Below are 16,389 nucleotides of genomic sequence, written 5' to 3'. Positions count from 1 at the left end.
GGTAAAGGGAGAAAAAACTGTTTCTTTAGTTACATGGAATTTATCTACTGTTTGCTTTCCACTTTTGCCATCACTCAGTTGCTCTCAGTACTGGGCATATATTTTTTTCTGATTTTCCCTTTCTGCCTTTTGCATTTGTATATGTGTAATTTACCACAGCTTTTTAAAATTAACCATGAGTATAATTTTTAAAAATCTCATTAATTGATTTACCCAATTTACATTTTTCCTCGTGTCTTTTTCCTTTTGGCTACAATACCGGTTGCATTGTTGAATCTGCAGCCCTGATCAAATAGCTGATTTCTCCCTACACTGCTAATTTTATAAGCTTGATTTGTTACTGATACACTTCTGCTGGAGATAGCAATAGACTCTCACACACAGATGGGATGCAGGCATTTTTTCCCACAATAAGGCTAACATAATACGAAGCAGAAAGCATCTGATTCCTGTGAATGATAGCACTTCCAGTACTGATATTATCTGCAGAGCTGTAGCATTGACGAATTATAATAATGAAATACTTCCATGTAAAAATCAGTATACCATGTAGAGGAAATTTTCCTATAATAAGGAATCTTAAACATTGTTCCATATTAGAAGAGTTTGCCAGTACATGTAGACTGGCAAATTTGTTCTAGTAAAATTTGTTAGAAAAGAAATTTCATATACCTAACTTGCATTGTTCTCCCAGCAAAACAATATTCAAATCATAAATTTCACCTGCTTTAATAAAAATATCTCTACGGTCTTATTTTGAAATTTTGCTTTCGATATACATGCACAAATATCTCAGTGCATTTAAAAGATCAGACAGTGGTCAATTTAAAACTTCTAAGTGTTTTGTTTTTTATATATACTCTCTACTTGCAAGTGCATAAATCCCTGATATAGTTATGTTGGCAAGGGAATAGAATAAAAAAATGTATCTGTGGTAACTGAGTAGTCTAGATAATAGGATAAAAGAACAATAACAAGGTGTACAGGTTTAATCTGCAATTCCATAAAGAACAAGTAGTTACTATAGAAACTGTCACATTACATGTATCTTTAGTATAGTACTTGATATGTGAGAAAAGGCAACTTCCACACACTAACCAACTGTGGCAGAAATAATAGCACGAACCACCATCATCCTGGGTAGGAAGATCATCATTTGCATGCTGTCTACAGAGAGAGCACTTTTAGGCATTTTCCATTGCTATAACAAAACACCTGCTTTTCTCCAGCTTTGAGGGAGACACCAGACCATAGATCAAATGTTGGCAGTGAAGGAATTACAAACATGCAGTACCTGAGTAATGGGACAGGTCTGAGAAGTTTGGGGGCTATTATTTCAACACCACCATATGGGAGCTTGCTGTTGATTAATGGCAGAGTTAAAAACCAACTTCTCCAAAAAATGCCTCAGCAGATATGTCTAAGTTTTCTTCAGTCTTGCCTTGTCCTGCTTCCAGAAATTCTCAATTAGGGCCTTTCAGCATGTATTGATTGCATTACATCTAGCTAAGCTCCCACAGGAATTTAAAGAGAAATACGTCTCCAAGTAGCATAGACAGGTGATTAAATGCCAAAGTCAAACAGCACAGAAATCCAGGTCCTTAGCTTAGGACTCTGAATGTTGTGCTTTGTATATGGATAGACTGAAAACACAGAAATAACTATAGAAAGTGAATCATTTGTGTGGAAATATAAAGAGTAATGTTAGGGACCTGTGGCAATCTGACTGGTTCCCTTTCAGTTCCCTTTCCCACATCAGGGAGGTCACCATTTTTCCCCTACCACAGCAGGCTTGAATGTGAAGGGAGCAGCATTTGACTGTTGAGGTGCAGCATCCAAAATGCAACTTCCTGGGCCTGTTGGCTGCAGGAGTTTCACTCAACTTGCCAGTGCTGTTCATTGACCAAAAGCCAAAGCCTTGCCTGTTTACTGTTGCTTTCTACTGGATCAATCAAAATAGATGCATTCATACATGTTTATTTTGAAGACAATAGTACTAAAACAAAGGCGTGCTCTTAAGTGGAAAATCCCATGGGGATTTTTCTAATCAATTACCCTTTATTATATCATGACAACATCAAAATATTTATATGCACACATGCAATGTTCTTGGTGAATGTACATCTCCAAATGATAGAGGGTAAATTGAGAGGCCACATCTGGTCTCTAATAAAAAATATAATAAAAGACATTTTGTATTTCATTCAGTCTTCTACCAAACACCCTCTTTTTAACAAGCAATTGTAGATCTGGGTTAGATATTTATAGACAGGTCTGTGATTCTCTCAGCATGAAGAACTGAACAGAACATTTAAAGGAGAATAAAAAGGCTGTATTTTTATTTTTAACCATTTTTCTCACGTGGAAGAGTTTAAAATAGCATCACGTACAGATGATTGGGATCTGATATTTATATCTATCTGATATATTGTTGCTTTTTATCAGTGACTGTGAGATGGTGGGGAAAAAAATCATGAATGCACCTTCTATCAGGAAGTATCAGCCTGACATCATTTGGCTTTATCATTTAGGATGAAAATTCACTTTCTACCAGGATTTCACCATTTTATCTTCTCTCACCCTTCAGGTAACTGAGGGTTTTGCTTAATATCAACAGTTTACTCTTCCTATGAGACCAAATCATGAGAGACATTTGAGAATGTGAACCCAGACAATGCATTACCTCTAATATCAGAATCAACTGAAAAAGGGCTCCCTTAAAAAGAAAACAACCAAGCCCTACAAGTTGAGTGCTTTACGTACCTTCCTTCAAAGTTTTATTATGTACCTCCTGTGTTTGCAGCTCAGTCATTGTTTCAGCTGCTGCATCACCAGTTGCCACTGAAGCCAAGTTTAGAAAAACAAACATTAAATCCAGCAGCTGTAGGAGAGCTGCTCTCCTGGAGCCCTGGAAGATACCCTGGCTTTCCTGTGCAGGAAACTACACAGCAGTCCTTGCTTATCCAAACTTTGGGTGGATACATGGACCTCTATTCCTTCAGAGCCTCCATAGGAAGAAAGCTACAGAGATATTGTGAAATAAGGTAAAGGAACATAGTTCTTTGTAAAGAGCCCATCCTCCAAGGCTGCATTATTATGTTATTAAAAAAAAAAAAAAAGGCAAATTAAAGTACTCCATGCTCATTTTTCACTATTAAGGGCAAAGGAATGGGGAAAAAACCAAAACAAAACCCCTCAAACTTTAACCCAAATTGGGGATCACTTAGTAAAGTATACAACAAAGGATCTGTGAAGGTTGAACAGACAAAATCACTTGAGATCAAAATACAGAGATATTTGGGAATTACACCCAGGAGATGCAATTAGAGAGTGCCAGGAATTTTTTGAAACCGAAGCTTTTAAAACAAATTGTACCAGCTTCAGATCTTCTGTTAAAGTGGTCTGAGCAATGTGTTGTTGGTTACTCTTAGGGTACCCACTTCCATCCTGCAGTCTTCCTTCCTGGGGGTTTTCTACTTCATAAGAATGATTAAATATTCACTCAAGATTGGCTTGAAAGTAGTCTCTCCCACTTGAGGATACAGGTAGGCATTTAGTGGGTTTTAAAAATTTTTGTAATAACACAAACAAATGAACAAAAAGAAGAAATGTATTGATTTCAAATATATTTAGTTTTGCCACTTATGTTCTTACCAGCTAAAGAAGCATCAAATTGGGACCTCAAAAGGATTACATAGATTTTAATAGATACTTGGAAAAAATGTTATAATTGGACTTCACATTTTCTTGTATCCTCTACTTCATATGAGAACCACAAGATGTAACTACAATTTCACCAGGCACTGTTATTTATCTCTTCTATAACCTCCTTGTGTCTGATTAACAGAAATGATTTGGTAGTTTAAAAAAAAGAAAAAGACTGACAATTTTTTTTGAGGAGCAAAGGTAATTCTGGGAAGCTATGGAAGAAGAGTTGGGGACATCCAGGTAGCTTTACTATGAGGACTTCAAATGCCAGTCCAGTTCTTCAAAAATTTGGAATATTGCAGTCAGGACTAAGTAATTGGTTTAGACAATTGTCCACTTATTCGATGTCAGGTCCACAGGTGGTTTTGCATCTACATAAACTCTAAGAGTTTCCCATCTATCTACCAACCCGTTTATGAAGCACAAAGTAGATACAAAAAGTGTACTCTCTGTTTCTGTTTAACAGTGTTTTGAATCCTCTGTATATAATGTTCTTATAGATAAGCACATAAGTAGTACTGTTGAAGTGCCTGTGCTTAATCTGGCATGTTTACAGAAGCTAGACCTAATATTCTAGTCCAGGTTAAGTAACAGGTTCATTTTGCTGTTGTGCCCAACATTTACTGGGGAGGTACTTCAAAAAACAAATCATCCTCAAAGCAGCCCACACCTTGGCAGGCTTGTATTCAATTAAGATTTTTTAATTTTTCACTGCCTGAAATAAAATATAGGCTAAAACACACTGGAAAGCACTATTGTAGAACCTCGGTCAGAACAGAATGCAATTTTCATTGAGTAGCAGAAAGTAGTTTTCCTTAAGAACATGGCTTCCCATGGAAAACATGAAATCTGCAAAGTAGCAGAGTGGAAAGGGGAGGCTCAATCTGCCTTTTCCACACAGCTCCACTCACGTCGTGCAGCCATCTGGGCCTGCGGTTCTAATCAAGATGTGTTTCTTCTACTCCCATTTCAAACAAAATTGCCAAGCCGGAGCATCTGAAGCAGAAAAGGATTTCACCCACCTCTAGTACTGTATTCTTCTTTTCAGGAGGTTTTATCAGTTCTCACCAGTCAATTATGCTCCTCTTGGCACCAGTGGAAGCAGTGTGAACTGTAGGATAAAATTGTCTTATTGCAGCTTTGCCAGCATGTCTGACCAGCAAATATAAGCAGTGGATTTGTCAACACCAATTTCTCCAGTTCCTTCTTCTTTGAAATTTCTATCAGGTCATTTTTTAAACTAAACTAAATCAAATCATAAAACCTCCCACCCTTCTAACAATGGAGAAAATGTAAAAAAGAAGTGCTTACACAATGAGACTGCATTCATGTTCCCATTAATTTCCTCCTGTTGTCTTCTACCACTATTTTCAGTCTTTCAGTCTGTTCAGTTTTCAGTCTGTGCAATGATTCATATCTTCAAAGTAAGTTTATGTTAATGTTCAGGAGAAAATTCTTCAGAATGTGACACATAATTAATTCTAGATATTTGGTTGCTTTAAGCCTCTCATTTTTAATGTTTGACAGTAGTATAATCAAATCTCTATAGGCAACTTCCTCATTCATATACCTCTGTTTCTGATGGATTGCCATTCAATTGTACTATGGAAGTTCAGAGAATACTTTCACCATCTTAATGGCATGTTTCTCTTAAGGAACAAAACTGAAAAAAATGCTGTTTAATGCCTGAGCATGCATGGGATTAATTCACTAGTTACAGAAGGTGAACCTTAAAGATAACCAAGATGTTATCATGGTTACTTGGCTATGTAATCCCATTTTGTAATGCAGAATTCCAGTTGCACAGGTATAACTTCCAGGTATAGAAATTTAAGATCGCTGAGAAAACTGTTTCTTGAACTTCCTTCACATTGCTTTAATTGTTTGGCCCTCTGTCCCAAAAGAGGAAAGATTTATTTTTCTTTCAATCTATTTTCTCAGCAGAAGTTCTGAAAACTTGCAATTGTGCATTGGTCTCACATTAGGGGCTTGTAAGGCAGTTGGACTTAAAAGGTTAAAACTCTTTTTATTTGTGTAAAACATTGTAAAATGGCTCTGGATGGTTTCTCAGCTGTTCAACTGACTTACTTGAAACCAATGTTTGCCTTTAAAAAATGTTCTCATGATAAAGATACTTTGTCAGAGAAATAAAATCCAAGTAATTTCCCAGTTTGTGTGATCAATATGCATGGAAGATCGGCGAATGCATACTACGTGTATGCACATGCATTCACACATTTAGGTACATAGGAGGTCATCTCATTGGTCCTGAATGATTTAAATAGTTAAACCCACTCCTTTCAAGCAGCTGATTACAGGCAGTCTTAATTACTATCAAAATGACAATTTTTTTTAAAGTAACTTGCTTCTTGGATTTTTAAATTATACCAGAGAAGCTAATGCAGATATATCAGATGTAGTTTCTATTTTAATTTTTTCAGTGGTGCTTTGATACTACAATTGCACACACTCTAAAGCAAAGTTTCTAACACAAAAACAAGATATGCAGGAATCTCTTTGATTCTTTACTGAGGCTTAGGAATCTCTTGTTTATCAGACCAATCTTTCCTTTTCCTTGTTAATGCTGGAAACGTTTTAGGTTTTTAAAGCATCCCCAGAGGCAGCCACATTATGTGTTCCTGCAGGGTACTGCAGACTTTATAATATTTTTATAACCTTAATTTCTGTCATGTCTTTCATTCAGACAACATCCCAAAATCCTGAGTATGGGAAAAATTCTCAGTAGCTTCAAAAGCAGATCACATAATGCTTTTATAAAGGTTATAAAGTTTTATAAAGGTTTTGTATTTTTAATAAGGATCTGACAGACACTACTGTTGAGGTTGTGATTTTGTACCTGGTAAATCCCTAGGGCTCTCATAAGACAAACACACCCAGCCAATGCTCACATTTGAAATGGTTTGATACAGAATTGTTTACTATTTGTAATAGATTGGATTGTCTGATCCAATCTCTGCAGTGTTTTCCTCAGTTCTCTTCATATCCCAGTAGCTCTTCAGTTCATGTAAACAGAGACTTCCCACCCCTCAGTCCTTTCAGATAAGAGACACCCTCTGTCTCTAGGCATAGTCATCCTTTGGGACACTACTGTTTGTTCCTGTTAAATTGTTATGGAAATATGGAGAACTGTTCTTGCAAAGAAGAGGAAAATATTCTGGTTTTCAAAGACATCAAGAGAATTCTCCTCTTCAGGTAGAAGGCTTGGTGAAGCCTTCTGGGTTATAGGCAGGTGATTAAATTCATTTAATGTGGTCTGCCTCCTGCTCCAAACTCACCAGAAGGTTCAGCCCAGTTTTATAGTATTTATAGTATTATATTTAATCTACTCCCTGACACAGCCATAATGCTGGAAGCACTGCGAATCAAAATGCTGAATCTTAACATTAAATAAGCTACTACAAGGTTCTCAAACTGTGCTCTTGTGACAGGTGACTCAGAGATCTTCCCAGAATAAATTGTATTTTTTCCATTTAAACAGTAGTGAGCAAGGAGTCATTAAGGAAGGTGTGCAGGGGCAGCATCCCCTGCGCTCATCTTGCCACTCAAGGTATCACTCTTGTCACAAAGGAAGCATCACCCGAAAGCATCACTGTGTTTGCCAGTGTCTACAATATAGGGTGGCACTCATAAGGTTAATAAACCCTTTATTCCCTCTAAAATGATAATAAACTATTGCAGGGCAAGCAAGAGAGCTGCTGGTCTGGGAGTTTTGTCAGGATCATTTGGCTCCTCAGTCAGTGAGCTCCCACCAGGCTGTCACAGCTGGGTGTGATGCCAGGCAGCAGGTTACCTTCTCGTGATGTCTGGCTCTGCTTTGCTTTTCCTGGTTTGCCCCTTCCTAAGCACAAATGCCTTTACTGAGCATTTCAAATAGTTGTGTGACCATCGCAGAGAGACATCCAGAGTGCCAGCAAAGATTCATATTCTAGATAATCTGTGTTTCCATACTATTTTTCTGTGTTCTATTACACCAGTTGTCACTTTGTGGCCATGCATGAGGCATATGCTTCAGATCAAAACAAACATATTGAATTTAAAACCAGCATTTTTAAGGAAAAGGATTTGTAATGTGATTTAATTGATTTATGTAATTGAAAACCAAAACAAAACACCCCTGTTATGTACTATAAATGACTCCTTTGTCTTCTACTAAATTTAACTTGTTTACATGCCCTGCAGCCATACTCAGAGAACAGAATAAATGGCAACTCCTCTTTGGGCCTATTTGAAAAAAAATCAGGAAAGGGAGGATGAGAGTGGCCAGAGGGCTATGAGAAGGAAGAGATGAGTTCTCAGATAAAAAGCAGCCCAAGGGAAGATTAGAAGTTCTCAGAAAAACAGATCAATAATGATGTTAACTACACAGCTGCAAATGCAACTATTTGCATTTTGAAAACATTTTTCCCAACTACTTCACTGGGCCCAGGGTATCTAGAACACTCTCTGCAATAGATAAATCCCCTCTGAAAGGGCAGTATTTTAATGAAAAATTCGATATCCTGCGGATGCCACTGTATTTTTCAGTATAGGACTACTCAAAACCCCAGCTTACCTTCCCCTCCTATTGCTCGCTCACTAAGATCCATGGATCTGAGACTGCTCTAATTTACAAGTGACTCCCAAACAACTTGCCACTGCTTTTGCCTCCTCCCTTTTCCCTCCCTAGACCTTTCAACCTGCAGTTCCCCTGGTAAAACCATGACGAATTTCCATGTGGAAATTTGAGTCTCAGTTTTAGGTAGTCTTTTTGTTGTTGTTGATGGCCTTTCCTCTCCAACCTCTTTGTCTTCACCACACTGAGACTTTTGACAAGGTCAAACAATTAATCTTTTTTTCTATATTTATATCTGGGAAGCTCCCTCTAGTAGCATGACAGCATTTCAGCTCGGACAGCTTGAGAAAAACAGTAGACCAGAAAGCTCCTGGTACAGAGACCTGGCCTGGTAAAACAAAATTAATTAAAAAAAAAAATTAGAACATCCCAAATGTTCAGACAAAATAAGCACCAGTAGCCCCAGAATAACTACTGCTTAATGGCTGCACAAAATCAAAGCTGTTCTAGACAACACTGTACATTATCTCAGCAGCTTATAGACATAGACACAAAGTGGCTTTGTTGGGTTTCACACCCAGGACTGCAGTGCAATAGTAAAGGCCATCACTAAAAGAAGACATGAAGTGCAAATGCAATGAATGAGGGATGACTGAGGCAAAGAAAGTCAATAAACATTAATTGCAAGGAATAAAGCCAAGGGCCAGTGAAAGCAGCCCCGGCTGGGTGAATGTATTGGTGGAGTATATTAAAGATAATTGAAACACAGACACTAAGAAGTGAAACCTGAATGCTGGTAGTACTTCCTGGCTGTATGATGATAAAGTGATCGAGAGAATTGAGAGAACTTAGCAAAAAGTCCTGAAAAAGAGGGAATTGCAGGAAAGTGAAAATGAAGATGATGGGTTAAAACTGGCTAGTAATTATTTGAAAGTGAGTACAAAAAATAGGAAAGAACAAAGTACATCTCCCTGCATGAAGGAGGTAGAGGAAATGCTACAGCAGCAGTTGTTACAGTCAGATGGAATGTTGAGTTAAATCAAGCAGTGGTTTCTCTGGGCTCAAGCCAGAGTGTGTCTGCTCTGTTCAATGAAGGTTTGTCCCAAGGAACAGTGGGATCCATGGGAGTTAAAGCTACACACAGGTGCTTGTGACAGGCAGTGTAAGCTTAAGTCTGTCACCTCCGATTCATTACTCTTCCTCTGAAACTGCACCTCCCAAATTGCGATTTTGTATGGATTTCCACAGCAACCCAGAATTTAGAAGTGCATGTGGTGACTCTGTGAGCAGTCTAGGGATTCCAATTTCATGCACTCAGGCCATGGAGTTTCTTTTCATGAAAAACTTCGGGAGGAGTTCAGAAAGTTGCCTTTGAAAAATCTTGTCTTTCACAGGCCATTTCAAAAGACTGTTGAGAAGTGTGGCTAAAGGAATTCTGGGCACGATTTAAAGTCATCTGAGACTGCTTTAGTCTGCTTCCTTGGGAGCAGTTCACTAGTGGGTTCCCTACTGCCTGGCGTTCCATAAGGCACGGAGAATTCCCAGACACATTCCTGCTGTTGTCTAACCTACCAAAATCTTTCTGTACTATAATGTCCAATCCAAACCCCAGCAATCCTTGTCAAGAGGGTTGCTGCTGGGGATGGACGAGCTGGGCCTCCTTCTCAGGGACCCTCCAACAGAGTCCTTTGCCAGAGCAATACTGCAGCTGCCCCTTATCACATCCTACTGCAGGGACAGTATAAATGGGCTGGAGTTACTCTTGGACAATTTTCTTTTGTTCCTCCAGGGAACAGTATAGGGTTGGTTGGGGGTTTTTTCACTGTGAAAGCGCCACCTCCCCCGTGCAGTGACACACAGAGCCACAGCTTCAAAGAACATTATTTCACTGTCCTTTCCTGCTTTGCCTTTCTGGCACAAGGAGAAATCCTTGTTTGTAAGATGCTATTAGCCTTCAAAGTAAATTGTCTCAGAACTGGTTTTCCTTACTTATTTGAATTCTCACAGAAACTGACCTCCAAATGTAGTACAGGTAGTAAAGCTGTAGTATCACCCCAAGGCATTTCCTTTGCTCTGGCATTGTAACATGGATCCTAATAAGTCAGTAACAGAAGAAGTTATTCAGTGTTAGCAAAGCCTCAGAAATATGTACAACAGAATAACCTCTAGATTAGAATAATGTTTTTCATGCAATTGTCAAATTGAGGGATTTCTCCTATGCACTACCAAGGGTCATTAAAATCTCTTTCCCACTTGTCTCTGCTGTGGAGATTCATTTGAAAATACCTTGATGACTCTTATCCACAAAACTTCCTTATCTAACCACATATGAATCACTTTGAAAGGAGCCACATTTCTCCTAGCAACCAAAGAATCAGTCCTAGCAACAAGACAAGCTGGAGAATTTTGTTTTCACATAGTTACTTGTGGACAGTACATTCTGCTTTCCCCTGGTATTGCTGTTGCAGGGTTGACTTAGTAAAGGGTAAGAAATGGTACAAATCAGACTCTTACTCATAGCAAAGACATCACTTGCGAGACAAATTATGATGTCTCTGCCTTTGATGTTATATTTTATGAGCCAGTGCAAGAGTACTGACTGCTAGAAAGTTCTGGATTTAAATTTTTGCCTGGACAGAACTACTACAAAGAAATGTGTGAGGAAGCTGACTGTTCCCAAAATCTTAACTTCCCCCACCCCCCCCCTCCAGAAACCACCATGGAGAATCAAAGAGTGAGCTCTAAAGGCTAACATCTCTGCCTCTCTTAGCATCTGTTCATGTTGAGAACAGTTGGGAAGGCTGGATAGAAGGTGACTTTGTAATGTATATATATTTCCTATATTTTCCTTGCAAGAATAATTTTGGCATAAATATTATAGTGGAAGAAACTGGGGACATCAGAGCAATTGTCATGTTGGTTATTACCTGGTCCTGATTTTTTTACAGGCGTTTTGGGGAAGCTTCCTGAAGAAGCAATGCTAAGATGACATTTATAAACAGGGCAGTGTTGGAATAGTTTCCATCTCTCAATCCCACTTCTGTGTAAGGAATTGAGTTCCCACATGTCTTTTGATCCTCTGAAGAAATTCCAGGTGCAGGTAGCAATAGTAACTGCATTCAGCCCTCATCCACGTTCCTTCCCTGTCTCCTCTGCAGGGGCTGGTGGTGTCCTGCGGGCCAATTTGATTACCCCACTGGTCCTGAAGTTGAAGACGGAGTTGGATGAGATCCAGGAGTTAATTCTTGATACCCTCTCCAACTGTCTCCATGTGGAAGTTTCTGAAGCCCTGGCAGCTGGTGTTGTTACTGTCCTGAAGGAAAAGCTCTCACACCCCTCCACAGCCACCAGGAGCAAAGCAGCCTGGGTCCTGTTAGAAATCAGGTAAAGAAACCTCTCTAATGCTTACGTCCAAAAAAGAACTAATTCCAGGAGTAAATAAATGCCATTCACTTACAGCTGTGTTCCACCACACACTGAAGCTGCCATATTTCACACATGAAGCACTATCAGCCTGAATGCACACATGGGTAAAACAAAATGGGACACACGAGACTTAAAAAATTCCTAACTGTTATAAATCTCTGAAGAAAGCAGATGCTGATCAGTCATTCCTTCTCCTTCTGTTCATTTTCAATATTGGCAGTGGAGTCAAGATTTTTTCCTGGTACAGCACTGCTAGGAAAAAATTCTTGGTTGAAAAATCTTGTAGAAACAGGATTCTGACCACTACAGAGATAGAGAGAAGCTCCCTTATGTTTTTGGAAAAGTGCTCTCTCTCAGAAAATTAAAGGTCCTGGGAAACTTTCACTGTGATTGAAGACAGAAATAGTTTTCTGCCACAGGCTGCCACATACGTCAGTGATGGATCAGAAAAAGCAATCTTTATATTAAATTTGTGTATCAGAGAATGGATGAAAGGAACAACTTAAGTCCACTGTCCTGCAGTCAGAAGATATAATAAAGGTGTTCAACAAATGTCTAGTTTTAAAAGGTCTACAGATGATGTAGTTTACATATCAACTGGCACAAAACCTTTCCTCATGGCCTATAATAAAGCGGGGTCTTAGAGGAAAAGAGTATTATTAATGTGAGTCATAGAAAGAAAGCAAAATGCAACTGAAATATGGACATGAGCTACATTCTCAGTCCCTGCAATAGCTGGGCCACATTAAATACTCTCCTCATTAGAGAGGCTGGAAAGAAAGAGATAAAAGTGACCTGGGAGAAGAATTCATTTCAGCTCCTTGATTTAGCAGGTTTTAAAATCTCTAGAGGCTTCACCAGCGAGGTTTGTAACTCCATTGTAATTAGGACCAGCAACACCCTTAATCCTACATCCTGTTACATGCAGCTGCCCATCAGTGTCCAGTGTACCATAGAAAGCTTTTTTAAAAAATCCAGATATCACCTAGAAATAACCTAAAATCCTGTGAAGCTCATCCACCCAGGCCGGTGTGGTATCCTCAGGACTGCGTCAGCACGTGGGTTCAGCAGCCACCAGGCACAGCCATCCCCTCGGGCGCCTCGGTGGCTGGGCAGCAGCACCTGTCCTGTGCCTCCCAGCAGGACAGTCCCTCCAGGGGCAGCACAGCAGGAGTGGGACAGTGCTGGTGGCACCGGGGGCGGGGCTGCGGGCTCCAGGTAGACAGAGGCCGCGGGGTTGCTCGGGCAGCAGGCACTGTTCAAGGAAGCAACTTAACCATCTTCTCTACACAGTTCTCATGCAGAGGGGAAAATCGCGGTGTGTAAAGAAGGAGTGATTCCTCTGCTGGTGAGCCTGCTGGAAGACACACAGCCCGAAGTTCGAGTTAACACAACAGGAGCGCTGATGTTTGCTGCTGTTAGACCTCAGGGTGAGAGACAGAGGCAATTCTGTTGGGGTACCTCCTAGAAATCCAATTCTAGGGCAACTCAGCAACAAAACAAAACATTTTCCCTCCCCCCCCCCCCCCCCCCCCCCCCACTCCCCAAGTCCTCAGTTTCTGACAGTTTTAATGCTCGTCAAGAAACTCTAAGATTGGGGCATTTCTTTATAATTGTCTTGAGCAACTATTGTTGCTTCCTCAGTGCCTAGGGGGGACAGGATATTCCACATTTCATTCCCCTGAAGTAGGCCGAGAAATTATTTATCTACCTCACCTGCATCATTACCGTCCAGAGGGGGAACATTTTCCATCCAAGTCCAGACCACACAGAGATCCACATACCTGGAGCTACACTGAATCACCAGTGCTCAGCAGAGGAGCGCTGCTTTCTGGAAACATTCTGGGATTAGAGGTAGCTCCTCTCTCACAGCTGGGAGAGCAATGAATATTAATAAGGTCTGTAGCTCTCCCAAGTAACTTACATGACACTGAAAATACTAACTGCTAAATTTCCAGTGTGATGAATGAGTAATTAGACATTAAGGGCTCTTAATAACAGCAGTTGTGTTCCAGTCCTCCTCTGCAAACCTTTCTCAGGCTTCCAAAGACAACTCAGGAATGGATCTCGGTCTTTGAAGTATCTTTAAAAATGAAAGGCTGGAGGATGTTCTTAAAGGCATCTAACACACTCCACTCCCCCTCACCCCCCTCCAAAACATAGTTTATTCTATCATTTGGTGCCTCACTTAGATAATTTGTTGCAAATGAAATACTAATGTGCAAGGCAGATAAACTTAACTATGAAAGATCTTTTTCTTTAAAAATGAACAGCTGAGAGCCAACCCTGGTCTCTGAAAAAAAGAGCATGTTCTGCCTCTGTGCACTGCACCTCCAGGGCCGTTCAGAGCTGTAGCTGGGCAGGGAATGGAACGTATCAGTCCGAAAGGATGTTCATTAGATGTCATAACACATTTCAAAGCCAGTTTATTTCCCTACAGGGAGATCCTCAGCTACGGGTGCTGAAGCCATTCCACCTTTACTGAAGCTGGTTGCTGAGGAAACCAGCAAAGCCCGTTTGAATGCAATCAAAACCCTCACCCTGCTGGCTGAGCTGCCAGAGGGCCGCCAGACACTGCTGGATCACAGGGACACATTTCAGCGGTGTCTGGATGATCCCAGCGAGGCCGTGCAAAGAGCTGCCCAAATCGCCATCACCGTGATCGAATGGAAACCCCTCTGCAGCCAGGATCTTTTCTAGAGATCTATTGCCCTCTGTTGTTGTCTGGATGTAAAAGGTACATGATTACATGAGACCTTCAACACCAGAACTCTCTTCCTCACTTACTCTGGATCAGTTCCTCCTGAAAAGTCACTTGCCAACAATTTCACATCGATATTGCGTGTCACAGTGGAGAAAAAAATGGAGAAAGAAGTTAGGAAGTGTGGAGTTCTCCAATAGGAGTTATTGCCTAAGTTACCAAGAATTTCTTATGAAACACCAACCTTTTTTGTTTTCTTCTTAATATTCTCTTTTTTCTTTTTTTTGAAACCTCAGCCTATCAAGCATTAATCAATAATTAATTATATTAGACAGAAAGATTCGCAATTAGCCCCTCCAGCAGTCTTGTCTGTACTGACAAATTGATCTAACAACGGGAATTTACATGAATTTTGCTGCAAACATTTGTTGAACATGGGATTAAGACCAAAGTCGAAAAGCCTTTACTAGAGTAGCCTCTGGTAAAACTAAAAGAGGGCCAGACCCCTCTCCTGTTGAAGGAGAGCGGTCTGGCCCATGTTTGGAATTGCTGATAGTACAGAACAAAAGCACCTCAAGGTTTGAGCTGAAAGGCAGTGGAAGTGGTGGGAAGTTTCAGTAGCATTTTATTCACTGTGAGTTCGAGGCTGGTCACTACAGACATGTTGCAAACTTCTGTCTGCAGTTACAAGAGTGTAGTTTAAGAGGCTTCAGCATGAGGCCTGGGCAAAGAAGTAACACAAATGAGCAGGACAACCCTGGCTATTCTCAGCCACCGAAGAAGATGTGACAGAGCAGCTGGTGCAGCTTCACAGCACATCCCATTTGTTTTCACTTGGGTTTTGTTCTCACATAGAAGTTTTATATCTAGAATTGTAGCTACAAAGAAGCTGCATCAGGTTTATAAAAGGGGTTATTTGTCAGGGCTGCTTTTCCATTCAAACCCACGGTCACACTGCACACTGCATTACCCTTACACACAGTATAAACTCTTCCTGTAGGAATGATTACAGTTAAAATGTTTCTCTTCCGTAATGTAACCAAAGGGTGAATTTCTTCTCCTATAAAGATGTCATTTAAAAATATTGAGTCAGTTGGATTCATTCCCTCCAGGCAGGATCTTGGAGGAACTCTGCCTTTTAAACACATAAGGCACTTGTACGTAATACATATTGGTGCCAGAGTGCATCCAACTCAATAAGAGAAGCCAGGCAGCTTTAATAACATGCTGAAGGACTAGAGCAGCACAGTGTACGCTCAGCTGCTCTTACTGGTAACAATCATCATTTTAGCCCAGTTCCAATCTTGTCACAGCCTTCCCCGATAATTCAGGTATTGCCCTTCAATGAGTTCCCAAAATAATTAGCTTGTTCACATGCAGAAATAAGACCATCCACACTGAACTTCTCTGAGTAGAAGAAATTCAGCTGACTTGGACCTTAAGTACTGCATTCCAAATATCTGCCTGATCAGTGCTTTAAAGACAATATAAACTGCTCCCAAAAAAGCCCCTACATGGATCAGTGTTCTCATCTTACATACACACACAGTACAGAAATGGAACAAAGCCGCAGGTGAACTCTGAGATATGGACACTAGTGGTGCCCTCCCACATGTCCGCCTTTGTCTCAGCACTTTGGCATTGTTACACCTGACAATATGAAACCATCATAGTCCAAGCACAACAGGAATTCCCTTGGGCTGTTCTGACCACGGGCTCCCTCTGTAAACACCAGAATTCAAAGTCTACGTACAGAACAGCCACAAAACACTGTTAGTTGGGGTTTTCTACTTACAAAGCTGCATTGTTGACAAAAAGGTTGCAGATAAAATAATTGAAAGTCACATGCTCTGCCAAGGGCTAATTCCCTACTTTGGGATGAGAGACAAGAGTCCCTAGTTCATGAGGCTGGGAATTAATTAGCACTGTAGGTGTCAGTGAAACAGTTGCGTGGATCAAAGAAACAGCTGATGAACACTTT

At 40.3% G+C, this 16,389-nt stretch overlaps 1 protein-coding gene across 1 annotated transcript in view; it reads left to right on the top strand.

The window, feature by feature from the left end:
* The window catches only part of RSPH14 (radial spoke head 14 homolog), a 76,592-nt gene extending 61,100 nt beyond the window's left edge, over positions 1-15,492 (top strand). Inside the window, exons 5-7 of the mRNA XM_048322408.1 lie at positions 11,440-11,665; positions 13,001-13,137; positions 14,148-15,492. Of these exons, the coding sequence (XP_048178365.1) occupies positions 11,440-11,665; positions 13,001-13,137; positions 14,148-14,407 (623 nt within the window). The 3' untranslated portion in view covers positions 14,408-15,492. The remainder of the gene's footprint in view (positions 1-11,439; positions 11,666-13,000; positions 13,138-14,147) is intronic.
* The last annotated feature ends 897 nt before the right edge of the window (positions 15,493-16,389 follow it).

This window comes from Corvus hawaiiensis, chromosome 18 (assembly GCF_020740725.1).
Source record: "Corvus hawaiiensis isolate bCorHaw1 chromosome 18, bCorHaw1.pri.cur, whole genome shotgun sequence".
NCBI classification, from domain to species: domain Eukaryota; kingdom Metazoa; phylum Chordata; class Aves; order Passeriformes; family Corvidae; genus Corvus; species Corvus hawaiiensis.
Note: the sequence above shows the minus strand (reverse complement) of the source record. Positions and strands in the feature narration are given on the sequence as shown.